The sequence below is a fragment of the Mytilus edulis genome, chromosome 8 (genome assembly GCF_963676685.1).
Source record: "Mytilus edulis chromosome 8, xbMytEdul2.2, whole genome shotgun sequence".
In the NCBI taxonomy this organism is placed as follows: domain Eukaryota; kingdom Metazoa; phylum Mollusca; class Bivalvia; order Mytilida; family Mytilidae; genus Mytilus; species Mytilus edulis.
Window position 1 is genome coordinate 41,717,691 of NC_092351.1, and position 17,040 is coordinate 41,734,730.

At 31.4% G+C, this 17,040-nt stretch overlaps 1 protein-coding gene across 1 annotated transcript; it reads right to left on the minus strand.

Annotated features, from left to right (window-relative positions):
* Positions 1-2,604: 2,604 nt before the first annotated feature.
* Positions 2,605-17,039, minus strand: LOC139485587 (DCN1-like protein 5). Its single transcript, XM_071270177.1, has 10 exons — positions 16,916-17,039; positions 12,162-12,236; positions 11,621-11,754; positions 11,181-11,263; positions 10,680-10,753; positions 9,565-9,656; positions 6,916-7,024; positions 6,258-6,362; positions 4,672-4,774; positions 2,605-4,422 (listed from the first exon to the last, which is right to left on the minus strand). The coding sequence occupies exons 2-10, from the start codon at positions 12,228-12,230 to the stop codon at positions 4,364-4,366; spliced, it is 828 nt and encodes a 275-aa protein (XP_071126278.1). The 5' UTR covers positions 12,231-12,236; positions 16,916-17,039; the 3' UTR covers positions 2,605-4,363.
* Position 17,040: the final 1 nt, after the last annotated feature.

Below are 17,040 nucleotides of genomic sequence, written 5' to 3' on the forward strand. Positions count from 1 at the left end.
ATCACGTGTTTAAAGACATACCGTAGCATAAACATGAGTTTCAACAAAGTCTGATTCTACGATAATGTTGAAGACAGCAAAAACCAAACAACCAAACTTTACTGAGTCTGATTATATTTCCCGGGAATGCATGGAGAAGCATAAATTAAAAGTTAAAGAGAAATCTAACAATATCATATACATGTATTTTAAATTTTAAATTAATATGGACAGAAGACAGTTTTAACAGTATATACACACATTTAGCACTGTTGATGTTTATTCATTTGTTCATTACAGGGCGTTGTTTTAAGTTATGTTTTGTCCTAAACTTAAAGTGGTCTCAGAGAGAAAATAATGTTACTGTGGATTCATTTATTTTCGTGGGTACCAATTTTCGTGGTTTGAGGAAAACTTACATATTCGTGGATATTTAATTTCGTGGTTTTGGCAAAGTCTACACTCATTCCTTTACAAAATTTGTATTTCGTTGAACATTTGAATTCGTGGTTCTCCTGTACCCACGAAATCCACGAAAATTGGTATCCAACGAATATTAATGAATCCACAGTACATGATTATCAACACTTATGTTTCTTTCCCGGACCTTTTACCACCTAACCGTTTAGGTTGCAAGATAATAAAAAAAACTGTTTTAAATATCAGTTACTACTGATATTTGATCAAGTTTACTTAAAATGAAATTGTCAATCTTGTTACAATGATGCTGTTAAAATATTCTACATGGTACACATAAAGATGGAGGATTCTGAATATGGAATATTTAGGCCAGTGCTTAAAACAGCAAATGGAAATCTAAATCAACCTTGCAATCTACAAAATGTCTGGAGTGAGAAAAATATGTAACAAAGAAATAATGAACAAACATGTCAAACTTGTATGTACCCACTATATATATAGAATCATATGCAAAACAGTGTGGCTGTGGCCATTGATTGACGTCCTAAATTATCCCATTGACTGATACAGATTATGTCAATGTTTGTCTGCAACGACCACTGCTCACTATGTACTTGTTAAAGACACTTAAACTGTGGGGTTACCAAAGGTTCTCAATACCTAAATAAAGTAATTCGAAAAATTAATCATGAATAGCACGATATTATGATTTATATCAATAATATAAATCAAAACATAAAGGTTATTCCTGATTAATTTTTTGGATTATTTCATTATTAAAGGCGTTTAAGAACCTTTGGTGACCCTACAGTTCAAATTCTATAATAAGTAAGTAGTGAGCAGTGTCGTTACAGACAAACTTTCACATAATATGTCCCAGTCATTGAATGAATTAAGGACATCAATCAATGGCCACAGCCACACTGTTTTGAATATGATTCTATCATTTATTAAAATCATCACAGGACGAGGAACAGCACTAAAATGACATTCAAAAACACACACACACGCACGCACATAAACACAGTATTCATAACATATTCATACATATACTATGTATTCCAATAAAAACATTTACATTTAATTTGTAATATTCATTTTTAAACACACTACTCACCATGAGATATTTGTTAATAGTCACACATATAAACATTGAATCAATCATATTTACACAAATCTTGCTACTTCAAAGAGATAATTAACCTCTAATTAAATGGAATCAATCTTACAGCAGAATGCATTGAGTGTGTAGGTAAAGGTAATAATATCTTCGATTAGCTTGCTTGCTAGCTGAACCTTTAAGTCATTATCAAGATTATTAAGTTAGGTAAACTACCCTTCTTTAAGAGTTGACTAGTCCGACATATATATCTTATCAGTCTGTAGGACTAGACTACTCCCAAAGGAGGGTAGTATACCTAATCTTATAATGACTTCACAGTTCAGCTAACAAGCAAGCTAACCAAAAATTCTACCTTTACCTACATCCTCAATGCAATTTCCAATACAAAGTAGTTCGATAAACAGAATTAAACAACTGATATTTTCTCATACAATTAAGTTAAGTTTTTATATATCAAGTATATTACCTCTAAATTATTATAAATTAGTAATTTGCTTATTGTTTAATTTTCATTTATGTAACAAGTTCAATAAATAGATTAAACATAGCTTTGATGATATAAATGAAGAAATGAAATGTGCTATCTACAAATGAGCCAGTTTCATAGTAAAAACTAGTATTTTGATAAATCAAATGAGGTCAGAAAAAACTTATATGTACTGTGCAAACTGTGAATAATATAGGAATACTTAATAGTAGTTTATAAATAATACTTAGTGTTTTTCAAACCAATATTATCTGAATATACATAACGATAACAATAATTTAAATACTTGAGGCCATATGCGTCAATTGTTAGTCACTCTGATACTGATAATTTTGAAAAACTTATTATTTAGAAAACTTAAATTCATTTTCAAAAATTGTTTCCAATTCAACAGTCTTCTTCATGATATTTGTTACACCCCTCAATAGGAAGTTAATGAAATGTTATGATTTATCCTGTATATGGGCATAGAAGACATTATTAGTAAGATGGTAGAGGGTCAGATGGGTGGTCCTTTAATCCTGTATTCTTCAAACATTTTAGGCCATTTTTCTCTATTCATTATAAACTTTGCCTTTATTTTTAATCTTTTCTGTATATTTTAGCACCCCATTATTCTCTATTCTTGATTTTTTGGTCAATCTTTCTGCAGTTTTTGCTATTTATTCTCTGTTTTGTACCCGGAATAATTGAAAAGCAATACCAAGTTGCATATCTTCTGACAATTTCTAAATTAACTAAGAGTATGAAGAAACTTTAAACTAAATAAGATGAAGTTTATATCTGTAGGAAAAAGATTTCTGAAAAAGTATGCAAGAACAAATTCACTGGCAGGTACTTCTGATCATCTTAAACACAATAATTCTGGACAAAGTAACATCTACCACATACATATATGGAAAACAAATAAATACATATAACATTAACAATCAGAAAATTTTCCCAAAAAAATAAACCAATGAAAATATAAATAGGTAGCAGTTTTTTTTATACATGGCAGTTATATAACACAGTACTTGCAAGATACTTTCAAACATAGCTTCCTAGGAAATCATTCAGATATCCATTTTATGGAGATTCATATAACAATTTACAAGAAAAATATTGGATTTGTTTCAAAGAAAGAATAGTTCATTTATGAAGTCACTTCCTTGAGTATAACAGATGTTCATATGTCAAGCATAACATTAGCACCTAACTACATGTCCATACACATCTTAATCTTTTATGAAAAAGATAAAATTAAAAAGGCAGTTATGTGTCGTTAAACATAATGTATACATATTTTATAGATCTGGTACTTGAAACGGACCATTATCAAGGAAGCTAAGAATTTCAAATAAATGCATATTTTGGCAAGAATAGAATTCATATTGAGAATGGACAAAAAATATGCATCTGAAAAAGGAAAGAGTTATAATAATACATGTAAAAATACAAAAACTCTCTTGACATTTCTTAACATATTTGCTAATTGCATACAAGAACACATTAACTACATGTTTATGTACAATACGTTAGCAATGAGCTGCTGAGTAGCACTATATAAATAAGTTATTGTGTAATATGAATGATTCACAACTATCTATCATCAACATGTAAATCATAAGTCAATGTCTTTCTGGTATATACAAACTTTCATACTTAACAATTAATTCATGTTTTTAACACTTTTTAAACTACATCAATGCTCAATAAAATTGAAATATTTAACCCTGCTTTATATGTAAGCAATATGACTACAAAATTACTTAGGTATGGTCCATCTAAATGTGTCATTTATTTACCCTTTTGACTATCAAATTTTCCATTCATTGTTAAACAAGCCTTAAAAAAGTCACAATTTAAAAACAAGTATAAACATCTTAGGTCTTTATTTACAATTTTGGGTGTATTTTATATAATGCATATTATACACCAGGAAACATTTTTATACCAATAATGTGCAATATTTTGTAAGTTGTTCAATTGTTTTCAAGATGTAAACTTTCCATTTCTATCATTCATTATGGATATCACAACATAGCCCTTGCTTCTCAAAAAACAAATAAAATCAATTTAACAATCATTACCAATATGTTCACTAAGAATATTGAAATACCAGTAAAATAATTGATCAGATTTTTTTTTTGATTTGTAAGAAAGTTTGCATATGGTAGGAAGATCAATAAAATATTATAATAATGCAATAAATATCTGTTGTTAAACATATTTTTCTACTCCTCTTTATGGCTAAGTTTTATATGACACAAATCTTCCATTTGTTATTGTTACATTCTGCCCAACCACATGGGGATCATGTGACTACCATGTGACCAAATAATGGAAGCTCCAGGATTTTACAATTCAATGTTTCAGCTAGCCATTCTGTGTTCTTTCATCCATTCTACAAACTCATCTAATAAAACTGGCCCTTAAAGTAAATAATGATTTGATTATTGACCAATTCTAAATATCTAATAAAAGCAACATCAGTTTTAAAATTTTCTGGTAAATTATATATTTTATAAAATACAATTGAAAATAAAGATGATGTCTCTGCTTGCATTTAAGTATGAAGGGGCATAACGTGGAAAATCATTCAGCCTAGATTTCAAAGGGTTCATAACTTCCTTTTTAAGTCCACAATAATTTAACCTGTTAGTATACATGTACTACTTACATGCTCCATCTTCATCATAATTGGATAAGTCAACATTAACAAGTCGACTGAACTCTAGTATATTGCACCATTGGTCTTTATTTATTACTTTATATTTAGATTGCTGAAAATAGAAAACTGTTTCTTTTAGTTTAAAATTTGGAATTCAATTGTAGATTTTTAAATAGTAAACTTAATTCCCTTTTTTCTCAAGAACATCTCATAATTTCAAATCTGAAAATCTAAGACACTTGGGAATGATCTTTTTCTTATTGTTAAACTGTATTTAGAAATTTTAATGTTTCCAATATTCTTTTTTATAAATATTGACCTGAGAAAAGATTAAATTATTCCTTGAGATTAATTGAACTTTATTCTAATTTTTGAAATATTTTTCATCGTTTTTGCAAGTTTATCTAATGATGCTTACATTACTAACATATATTTCAGTCAAATTAAAATGTAAATTATGACTGTTTTACAGTTCTTCTTACATAAAGTTTTTGAGTCGTTCCTGTCATTGTAAAAGATGCAGAATTATGTCAATGTTGAGGTTAAACTGGTTAAATTGAAAGTGGCAATAAAAAGAAGATATTATTTCATAGTGATCGTATGTTTTAATGTATCTTTGCTAGCCAAGGGTTACGATTCACTCCCGTTCTCTTCACCCTTGGCGGATTGAGATAAAATTTTGAAGACACAAGGTAAGGATTTTTATCGGTTGGAGTAGAAACTCGCTGCATTCAATCAAAATGCGCATATAGCATGATCAGGTGTAGATTTAGAAAGTGTTTGTAAACAATTGCTGTGTGTTTATTGTGCAACAAGTCTTTACATTACTAAACAAATGACTATATTTAGTGACAACTTGAATGTTTTTAATCAATTAATAGAAGTTCCTGTGTATGTTTCACGCAAAAATGCATGAATGTTGATGTACATTTTCGTATCCGGCATTACCAAGTGTGTAGAATCAAGACGCTATCGTGTTTTTACCTCCAAATTGAAGAGTTCAAGTGCTACCATTGCTCAAGAATTATGTATTCGGAATTAGCGTGACTTTAATCTTCCGATAGATGGCGCAACATTGATATCACAAATGTTAGCTCAATCCGCCATGGGTGAAGAGAACGGGAGTGGATCGTAACCCTTGGCTAGCAATGGTTTTAAGGTCACTCTGTCACAAACATTTAAAACACATCTTACTTTATATACAAGACATGAAATAAAATTTACAGATATATTCAAATTTATCATACAGAAGCACTAATGCTTAAAAATTACAATAAAAGTTGAGAAAATTGAATTTTGATTGTAAAAATGAATGAACATGTATTTAAAATACAGCAAAACAAATAGAGTTTGTATTGTTATATTTTTAATAATTTGTAGAGATCCTTATAGATCTTTTTATGACATAGAACCTTTCAAAAACACTCTATTGAGGAAATCCCTCTTTATAATGTAAATTTAAACATTTATGAAGACATCAGCATGATTTCCATTAAAGGTCAGTGTCAAAGTGGCAGAAGGGGTGGTTTCTCAAGAATGGTTTTAAAGTGCAATTCATATATGTAAAATCAGCTACAATACAGAAAAATAATTACCTCTAAAAATTGATGGAACGATCCAAACAATGGCCAATGTTTACCTAATACTAATGCTAACATAGCTTTGGCTGTATCTATATCCATACTTCGTTGGTCTTTATCCTGGAATATACAAACAAAACATTTCTTGAAATCTTCTCAATATGTTAGACAACTAGATGTTATAATAATTGTAATGAAATATCAGTCTACTGACAAATGGTCTAAAAAATTTGTATTTTATAGAATGTTTTTGATAAATATTGGTCCTGGTATTAATTTTTTCTTTCCAACTGTATAGATTCAAGCACCTAGCTTATGTATATGTTTTTATATTCCCAAGTTTTTTCTCCATTTCAAACATGCAAGGTTAACTTCACTAAAAGGCAAGTGTATTTGCATATATATAAGTTACAGTACACACATAGTGAAAGAAAACAGTTCAATCTTTGTGGAAATTTTTTACTGAAAGCTGATGATTTGCTGTGATATTCAATCTCTCTGCATATTCTATTGATATTACAGTTTATGGTTGTAAATCAGTGTGTCTTCACTTCAAAACACCAGTTATCAACCGGTTTTAAAAATTATTCACTGAATGTAAGCAAAGAGTAATTTTAACTGAGTCATTTTGTGTGCAGTGAATACTAAGGTAATAACTATTAAAGTGACATACTCTTGCAAAATCAAATGCAAATCTGTAAATATTTTTAAAAGTAGCTGGATCATCCAACAATGTTCTGAGGTAGTCTAATCTTAACTGTAGTTTTCTCACAGAATCACACCTACAATTAAATAAATAATTGTTATACTTACTTACACACACATAATAATACATTTATCACCAATTCTAATGCTATTACAGCTGAATACATTGAGTAGGTATGTAGGTCAAGGTAATTATCTTTGGTTAGTTTGCTTGTTAGCTGAACTTTGAAGCCATTATTAGGTTAGGTAAGCTACCCTCCTTTAAGAGTAGGCTAGACAAACAGATAACCAATCTATCTGTCTGTAGGACTAGACTACTTCAAAAGGAGGGTAGCATATCTAACCTTATAATGGCTACATGGCTCAGCTCACAAGCATGCACACCAAATATTATACCTTTACCTAAACACTCCATGCATTCTGCTGTAAGCATGCAACACACATTTTGATTGGAAGACTAGTGCTAAAACTCAATGGTTAACAGTTGAATTCATGATCATTGATAATAACGTTGTGCAATTTCATTAGATGTTTACACGACATTTGTAAAGGTTAATTTCAAACATTTCAAGAGTATTGCATCAAAATAAGAATAACAGTAAGGTATTAAGAGTTGCCAACACCAACGATTTGACGGGGGCAAATATCTGCTCTGTTACTATTTTCCCGTAATTCAACAGCATGCCATAATATGTAACAATATTCTAGTAATCAAAGTGCATATGAGCAATGAAGGGTTAAGTTTGCACATATTTTGCAATTTTGTGAATCTAAAATAAAACTAAATATTGAATTGTATTTAGTAAGGCAAAACTTAAATAACAGTTCATGAATAAGGCCAGGATTTTTTAATTTGTTGGTTTACGCATCCGCCGACCTGATTTTGTCGATTTGCAGAATAAAAATAAAATTGACTTTTCATGCTTTTTTATTCCCGCCGACCCTAACAAAAACATTATCGCAAATATATAAATAAATTTTTTTTTTTATGAAATGAAATGCATTAACCACTAATGGAATTGATAATACTTTAATTTGGTGTGAAAACTAAAACTTCCAATTTACGTATCTCAAAGTAGACAAATCAATCATAACTGACCTTGAAATGTCGTTTGCGCAAATAATTTATCGGAACGAAACCTGTGTTTAAAACCCATTACACATTAAGTTCTTTTCACGTATTTGTCATCATTCCATAAGATAGAAACATGGAAAATGACTTTGTCCAACAGTGGAAGACCTCTGACAAGTTGAAGAAATTAATTAAAACAAATCCTTTGGAATTTTCTTCAGACTTATGTCATTGACAATTTTTTTTTTTTTAATTCCATTTCGATATAAAAAAAAAACTGGAATGCATGACAACTTATGAATCCGATTTCCCTTTTATAGTGGACGAGTCTATTACGTTTTTGTCATGTGTGTTGAGACTTATTTTCGTACGATGTTTTTTTTTTTTTTCTTTATTATTTTTTGTGTTTGAAGATCATTAGAACCAAGTTTCCTGAAATTTATTTAGGGCTACGTTTGTGAAATAATGATTTAATTTCGTCTTTGTCCGTGGACACAAACCCCCTTTTTCACAGAAAATTATTAGACGTCATGCGATGTTTATGGCAGCTATAAGCAAAAATATCTCATCGAACTTATATATCAGAAATGATGATCAAATAGCAAACCAAACATATTGTTAGAAGGGTGAAATATATATTTTTTGCATATTTTTCTGTTTTGAGAGATATTTTTTTTCTTTTTTTTTTTTCGACTGACCGACCTGACTTTTTCATGGAGAAAATCTGTAAACCAACAAATTAAAAAACCCTGGCCTAAGGAATTGTAGTAGAACCTTTTTTTTGTAACAAAACAATACACCATGTGTTTTTGATGTAAATTTTAATGAAGAAAATTTTCTTAATAAGTATGGTTATTCACAAATACATCATATTGTAACTTAAATATCTAAGTATAACATATCATTAGTAAATTGCTTAACATTGGTGCTGTTTATTCTTTAGTTTTATATGTTGTGTCGTGTGTACTTTTGTTTGTCTGTTTGTCTTTTTCATTTTTAGCTATGGCGTTGTCAGTTTATTTTCGATTTATGAGTTGGACTGTCCCTCTGGTATCTTTCGTCCCTTTTTATTGGAACTATGAAAGATAGTGAAAAATCTTGGAATTAGATTTCAAATCAGTAGCATAGGGTTTTGATTGTTTTTCATGAAATTTTACCCAAAAATTTAAGCAAAAGTCATTCTGTATTCAGAGGAAAACTAAAATTTCTTAATATATTAAGATTTGGTCAAAAGTAAGAAAAGTTACATCAGATTCCATTGAGTGTGTAGCCAAAGGTAATATCTTTGGTTAGCTTGCCAGCTTTAGCTGAATCGTGAAGTCATTATTAGGTCAGGTATAGTACCCTTCTTTCAAAGTAGCCAAGTCCAACAGACAGATAGGTTGGTTATCTGCTGGACTAGTCTACCCTCAAGAAGGGTAGTTTACCTTACCTAATAACGACTTCACGATTCACCTAACAGGCAAGCTAACCAAAGATATTACCTTTGGCTTCACACACAATAAAATCGGCTGTTTATTCGGCTAGTTTTTTTTTAAATCTTACTGTAAGTCTGTCATGCCTTTTAACCATTCTGCTTTAGTGAAGAAACCCATTGATTTGGCTTCTAACTTCCATGCTAGAACCAACATAACAATCTGAAGAATATAAAGCACACCTAAAACATTGTGTAACATTGATTTGGCTTCTAACTTCCATGCTAGAACCAACATAACAATCTGAAGAATATAAAGCACACCTAAAACATTGTGTAACATTGATTTGGCTTCTAACTTCCATGCTAGAACCAACATAACAATCTGAAGAATATAAAGCACACCTAAAACATTGTGTAACATTGATTTGGCTTCTAACTTCCATGCTAGAACCAACATAACAATCTGAAGAATATAAAGCACACCTAAAACATTGTGTAACATTGATTTGGCTTCTAACTTCCATGCTAGAACCAACATAACAATCTGAAGAATATAAAGCACACCTAAAACATTGTGTAACATTGATTTGGCTTCTAACTTCCATGCTAGAACCAACATAACAATCTGAAGAATATAAAGCACACCTAAAACATTGTGTAACATTGATTTGGCTTCTAACTTCCATGCTAGAACCAACATAACAATCTGAAGATATAAAGCACACATAAAACATTGTGTAACATTGATTTGGCTTCTAACTTCCATGCTAGAACCAACATAACAATCTGAAGATATAAAGCACACATAAAACATTCTGTAAAATTTATTTTTTATTTCTTTTAATTTGTATCCAATCAATTCAATATAGTATTTTTAAAGTTAAAAAACAATATCAATATGCAATAAGAAGGCATATATATGTTGCTTTGCTAAAAATATCACATAAAAGTATAAAACAAAATGCCCCCATCCTTCACACTATCTTTGTCTTTGTTCAGTGGCCTATTAAACTAGGACTTTTGTTGTATATGCATATAAGTATGTAAAGTCTGAACATGCTTAAGGATTTGCAACTTCTGATATGTCTACTTGAATGAAATTGACATGAGGTCCTTATTCATTCTTTTACAAAGCAAATTCAAATCCTTGATTTGGGTCATTTCATCAGCAATCATATCACATCTCCATCATGATCATTGTGTCAATATCTTTTTTTTATCACTATACTGTTCTAATACTAACATTTTCTGGTTCTACACCAATGTCTTCACAAAACTTTTCCATTCCTTCTGGACCTAATGTGTCTTCATCATCAGCTATAAATTAAAGAATGATTATACATATTGCTCAATAGTCATTTGTAAATAAAAACGTATATAATAAGCATTATTTGAGGTTGCATGGCAATACATAGTCCCCAACCAGTTAAAAATTCTTTGTATTGGAACAAAATTCTAATTTGATCTACTACACCTTGTCATGCATTGTCATGGTGAAAACTATAACAAAAATCAAGTCAATATCTTCAGGCATGACAAAAAACTGTGGATTATTGATTGAATTTTAAAGTCCAGGGACCATAACTCTGCACAGAATCATCAGACTAGAACAAAATTCAAACTTGATCTAACTTGTCATGACAAAACTATATACCAATTTTCAAATCAATATTTCAAGCAATGTCTGTGTCATTTGGTTCTTGTGTAGAGTTGTCTCATTAGTAATCTTCTTTTCTATACTTACTTGTATATTCATGGAACCATGCTATACATCTTTTATTACTGAACATGCTATCTGTGTCCTGGACTCTTTGGTCACGTCTGCTCCTGTTTAATGAATTAAATATTCATTAACATCTATAGTGTTTACAGTAAAGAAAGTACAAAAAAAATGTATATCATATTTTAATTATAAATTATTTTGGGAGCATTCACAAAACTGTTTTTTTATTCAAACACCACTAAACATACATTGAACAATAATTGTCAATTATTTTTTTTATGCATTGTGCTACAAATTTATTTTACTGATCATTCAACAATTTCAACTGTCACTTCAAACATGAACAAGTCCTTATTCTGGTCCTGGACAATCTGAAATAATGACCACTGGCCTGTTCATACTGTAGTTTTGCCAATAATGAAATTATTCCTTTGAAATCTATAAAAAAATTATTTTCTTACCAAGAAGATGAAACTTTAGCTTTCTTAGATCTAGGGTCATCAAAAGTAGGTGAGGATCTTTTTCTTCTTATAGGCATATTAAAATAATTTACATTTACGCAGTGTGTGTGGCAAGTTGATCCTTCTTGTATGTGCTGAAAGTAGAAAATGTTAAAGTTCCAAGAAAAACATGTTATAAACTTATATCCATCAGACAACCTAATTAATCTGAAAACAACTGGAGGCTCTGTAGAGATTTCCAACCCTGGGAACTATGTGTATCTTTGACTACTCTCTAGATGTGTGATGAAATAACCACTGTACCAGTATACATAACCTTAATCATAAATTTTTTCAATAAAATTCATGACTGATATATGTTTCTAGATTAATTTACATGTAGATAATTTTTGTTTGCAACACTGGCATCAAAATTCAAATTGAATGGTCTTTTCCTTTTAATGTTTTAGCACGAACTTTAACCTTTCTCAAAACAATTCTAAATGCATGTGATACAATCCTCATTTACACAGTTTCATGAGTTTTGAATAATAATATTTACCAAAGTATTCAACTGACTGAAAAGATGACCTTCTGATTCTTCCTCTTCTTCCACGCTTAAATCATGCATACATACCTACAAAACAGTAAACATCCAATACAATATACATCTGACAGACAGTATTTTTACTTCTAGATTTATTTTGTGGTGAAAGTAGTCATGATTGTAGACTTCACATTATTTCATTAAGCAAAGATCTATAGTGACCCATAAAATTAAGAATTGAATATGTGTCAAAGAGAAAGCAACCTTCATGACCTTCCCAAAAGACAGAAAACATCAAAAGGCTATGAAGATTGAGATCTGGTTTGAAAACTGAAGGATGATGACTTTTGGTTCTAACTATTCTTTGCCCTTGCTTACAATGTTCAATACAATTGATCAAGGTTTCCCCTGGGTCAAAACGTAATTAACCTTCATTCATGATATTTTTTTTAAAAACAACTTTAAATTTGTGAAATTTGGCAAGTACAGACGAGATTTAACTCTAATAATAATCTCATTTAGTTTAGCTTGCTATTATATCAATTGAAGAACCCCAAAGACTTTTAGGAATATATATATAGTTTTTGTCTCCATAAAAGACGCTTAAATGTCCATGTCATTTTTTGGTCTTTGGCTCGTTTTGCCATTTTGCAAACATGACTTCAGCAATTTTCAGCGATTTGCTGTTTTGTTCTATGAATTAATGGTACTCTATACTGTTATTCTTGTCACCGTGATGAAGTTATAATAATACAGAGGAAATGCCTGAAATGTCCCCTGATACGGAACGTCTGGAATAAGTATGGTATCGACGAAGACCCAAATTTAATGTACAAAAAAAAAACATGATCATGAACAAGGCAACAGTACCAGTTTAAACATCATGAACATTGTAAATAAAGGTTAACTTAAATATTGTTCGGGTTTGAAGAAGTTATTGTATATTCATTGAAAACTGCATTTTACCCCTACATTGTATGTTCTATTTTTAGCCATGGCGGCCATCTTGGTTGGTTGACCGGGTCAAGCCACATATTTTTTAAACTAGATACCCCAAAGATGATTGTGGTCAAGTTTGGATTAATTTGGCCCAGTAGTTTCAGAGGAGAAGATTTTTGTAAAAGATTACTTAGATTTATAAAAAATGGTTAAAAATTGACTATAAAGAGCAATAACTCCTAAAGGGGTCAACTGACCATTTCGGTCATGTTGACTTATTTGTAAATCTAACTTTGCTGAACATTATTGCTGTTTACAGTTTATCTCTATCTATAATAATATTCAAGATAATAACCAAAAACAGCAAAATTTCCTCAAAATTACCAATTCAGGGGCAGCAACCCAACAACGGGTTGTCCGATTCATCTGAAAATTTCAGGGCAGATAGATCTTGACCTGATAAACATTTTTACTCCGTCAGATTTGCTCAAAATGCTTTGGTTTTTGAGTTATAAGCCAAAAACTGCATTTTACCCCTATGTTCTATTTTTAGCCGTGACGGCCATCTTTGTTGGTTGACCGGGTCACGCCACACATTTTTTAAACTAGATACCCCAAAGATGATTGTGGCCAAGTTTGGATTAATTTGGCCCAGTAGTTTCAGAGGAGAAGATTTTTGTAAAAGCTAAGGACGACGGATGACGACGCCAGACGCCAAGTGATGAGAAAAACACACTTGGCCCTTTGGGCCAGGTGAGCTAAAAAGATGCTTGAATTCAAAACATGTACCATTTCTTTTGAATATTTCTGGAAATATTTTGCTTCAATAAGCACAAAAAAGGTAGGTCTTTGTAACTAAGTAAAAAATTTCTAGCCGGCAATATGAATTTCATGTCAAAATTAGGTATCAAAGTTCCCCCCAAAATTTGCTCTCAAAGGCCAGATGTAAACTAGAGGCTCTAAAGAGCCGACACAGCAGTGTCGCTCACCTTGGTCTATGAGAATATTAAACAATGGACACAGATGGATTCATGACAAAATTGTGTTTTGGTGATGGTGATGTGTTTGTAGATCTTACTTTACTAAACATTCTTGCTGCTTACAATTATCTCTATCTATAACAGTACTTTCTGTGGAAAATGTTATTGAAAATCTTCAAATTTTAAGAAAATTGCTAAAAATTTACTATGAAGAGCAATAACTTCTTAGGGGGTCAATTGACTATTTTGGTCATAGTGACTTATTTTTAGTTCTTACTTTGCTATACATTATTGCTGTTTACAGTTTATCTCTATCTATAATAATATTCAAGATGACAAAAAAAAACAGCAAAATTTCCTCAAAATTACCAATTCAGGGGCAGCAACCTAACAACCAATTATCCGATTCATCTGAAAATTCCAGGGCAGATAGATCGTGACCTGATCAACAATTTTACTTCCTGTCAGATTTGCTCTTAATCATGTTAATGCTTTGGTTTTTGAGTTATAAGCCAAAAACTGCATTTTACCCCCATGTTCTATTTTTAGCCATGGCGGCCATCTTGGTTTGTTGGCCGAGTTACCGGACACATTTTTTTAACTAGATACCCCAATTATGGCTAAGTTTGGTTAAATTTGGCCCAGCAGTTTCAGAGGAGAAGATTTTTCTAAAAGATTACTAAGATTTACGAAAAATGGTTAAAAATTGACTATAAAGGGCAATAACTCCTAAAGTGGTCAACTGACCATTTTGGTCATGTTGACTTATTTGTAGATCTTCCTTTGCTGAACATTATTGCTGTTTACAGTTTATCTCTATCTATAATAATATTCAAGATAATAACCAAAAACAGCAAAATTTCCTTAAAATTACCATTTCAGGGGCAGTAACCCAACAATGGAATGTCCGATTCATCTGAAAATTTCAGGGCAGATAGATTTTGACCTGATGAACAATTTTACCTCATGTCAGATTTGCTCTAAATGCTTTGGTTTTTGAGTTATAAGCCAAAAACTGCATTTTACCCCTATGTTCTATTTTTAGCCATGGTGGCCATCTTGGTTGGTTGGCCGGGTCACCGGACATATTTTTTAAACTAGATACCCCAATGATGATTATGGCCAAGTTTGGTTAAATTTGGCCCAGTAGTTTCAGAGAAGAAGATTTTTCTAAAAGATTACTAAGATTTACGAAAAATGGTTAAAAATTGACTATAAAGGGCAATAACTCCTAAAGTGGTCAACTGACCATTTTGGTCATGTTGACTTATTTGTAGATCTTACTTTGCTGAACATTATTGCTGTTTACAGTTTATCTCTATCTATAATAATATTCAAGATAATAACCAAAAACAAAATTTCCTTAAAATTATCAATTCAGGGGCAGCAACCCAATAACGGGTTGTTCAATTCATCTGATAATTTCAGGGCAGATAGATCTTGACCTGATGAACAATTTCAACCCTGTCAGATTTGCTCTAAATGCTTTGGTTTTTGAGTTATAAGCCAAAAACTGCATTTTACCCCTATGTTCTATTTTTAGCCATGGCGGCCACCTTGGTTGGTTGGCCGGGTCACGCCACACATTTTTTAAACTAGATACCCCAATGATGATTGTGGCCAAGTTTGGATTAATTTGTCCCAGTAGTTTCAGAGGAGAAGATTTTTGTAAAAGATAACTAAGATTTACGAAAAATGGTTAAAAATGGACTAAAAAGGGCAATAACTCCTAAAGAGGTCAACTGACCATTTCGGTCACGTTGACTTATTTGTAAATCTTACTTTGCTGAACATTATTGCTGTTTAAGTTTATCTCTATCTATAATAATATTCAAGATAATAACCAAAAACAGCAAAATTTCCTTAAAATTATCAATTCAGAGGCAGCAACCCAACAACGGGTTGTCCGATTCATCTGAAAATTTCAGGGCAGATAGATTTGACCTGATAAACAATTTTACCCCATGTCAGATTTGCTCTAAATGCTTTGGTTTTTGAGTTATAACCCAAAAACTGCATTTTACCCCTATGTTCTATTTTTAGCCATGGCGGCCTTTGTTGGTTGGTTGGCCGGGTCACGCCACACATTTTTTAAACTAGATACACCAATGATGATTGTGGCCAAGTTTGGTTTAATTTGGCTCAGTAGTTTCAGAGGAGAAGATTTTTGTAAAAGTTAACGATGACGTACGATGACGCCGGACGCCTTCGGGCCAGGTGAGCTAAAAATGGCTTCAGTATTATGACGTCGTAGGAAGGCGTCCTAGAAAAAACAAGCCTTGCCAGACGTCATAATTATTTGGATTGGCCATGCTGAGGCCTGAGGAATGAAATTTAGCCAAAAGGTCATATAATTCTTCAGGAAGAAGTTGTTATGCAGATTTCAGAATAAAAAATGATGTGCATCCATGTATTTGTGCATCAAAAAACAGTTTTCGACACTTAAGTGTAAAAGTTTTAATGAAATCCATAAACAGAACATATTTTTTTACACATAAAAACGTACAATACGATTCAGGAAAAAAAACCTAATGTGTGCGTCTTTCATGAAAAAATTTGTATTAATAATAGGGTAGACTTGGTCCAGTTTGACCAAATCTGCAAGTCCTTTTGTCAAAAACAATGTTACTTCATGTATAGCAATATCATTGAATAGTCTTTCAAAAAGAAATAGGAAACGCAAAAAGTCGCGAAATTCACTAATTTCTTTGCTAAATAAATCATCGATTTTCTTTGCCCTGACGACGAAATTGTGTAAGAGATAGAAAGCAAAAACGTTTATTTTCTATGTTTCCAGCGTTTTGAAATTAAGAAAAAAACAAGAGCATATTTCAATCGTACATTTCTTACCACATCTATAACTGGAATGCAAAAATGGTTGAAAATAACGATGTTCTAAAGTAATCCGATGAGTATTGAACTTTTTCAGAACCTTTAGAAAGCGGAAATGACCTCTTTGAGCAGGCGCACCAACT

Bases quoted from the DNA above. Each gene is read 5' to 3' on its own strand.
- LOC139485587 (XM_071270177.1), bottom strand. From the start codon at position 12,230: ATGCATGATTTAAGCGTGGAAGAAGAGGAAGAATCAGAAGGTCATCTT. The intron at 11,264-11,620 runs GTAAGAAAATAA...TTCATTAAACAG, and splicing joins GCTAAAGTTTCATCTTCTTG to GAGCAGACGTGACCAAAGAG. The intron at 4,775-6,257 runs GTAATTATTTTT...TTCTATTTTCAG, and splicing joins CGTTCCATCAATTTTTAGAG to CAATCTAAATATAAAGTAAT.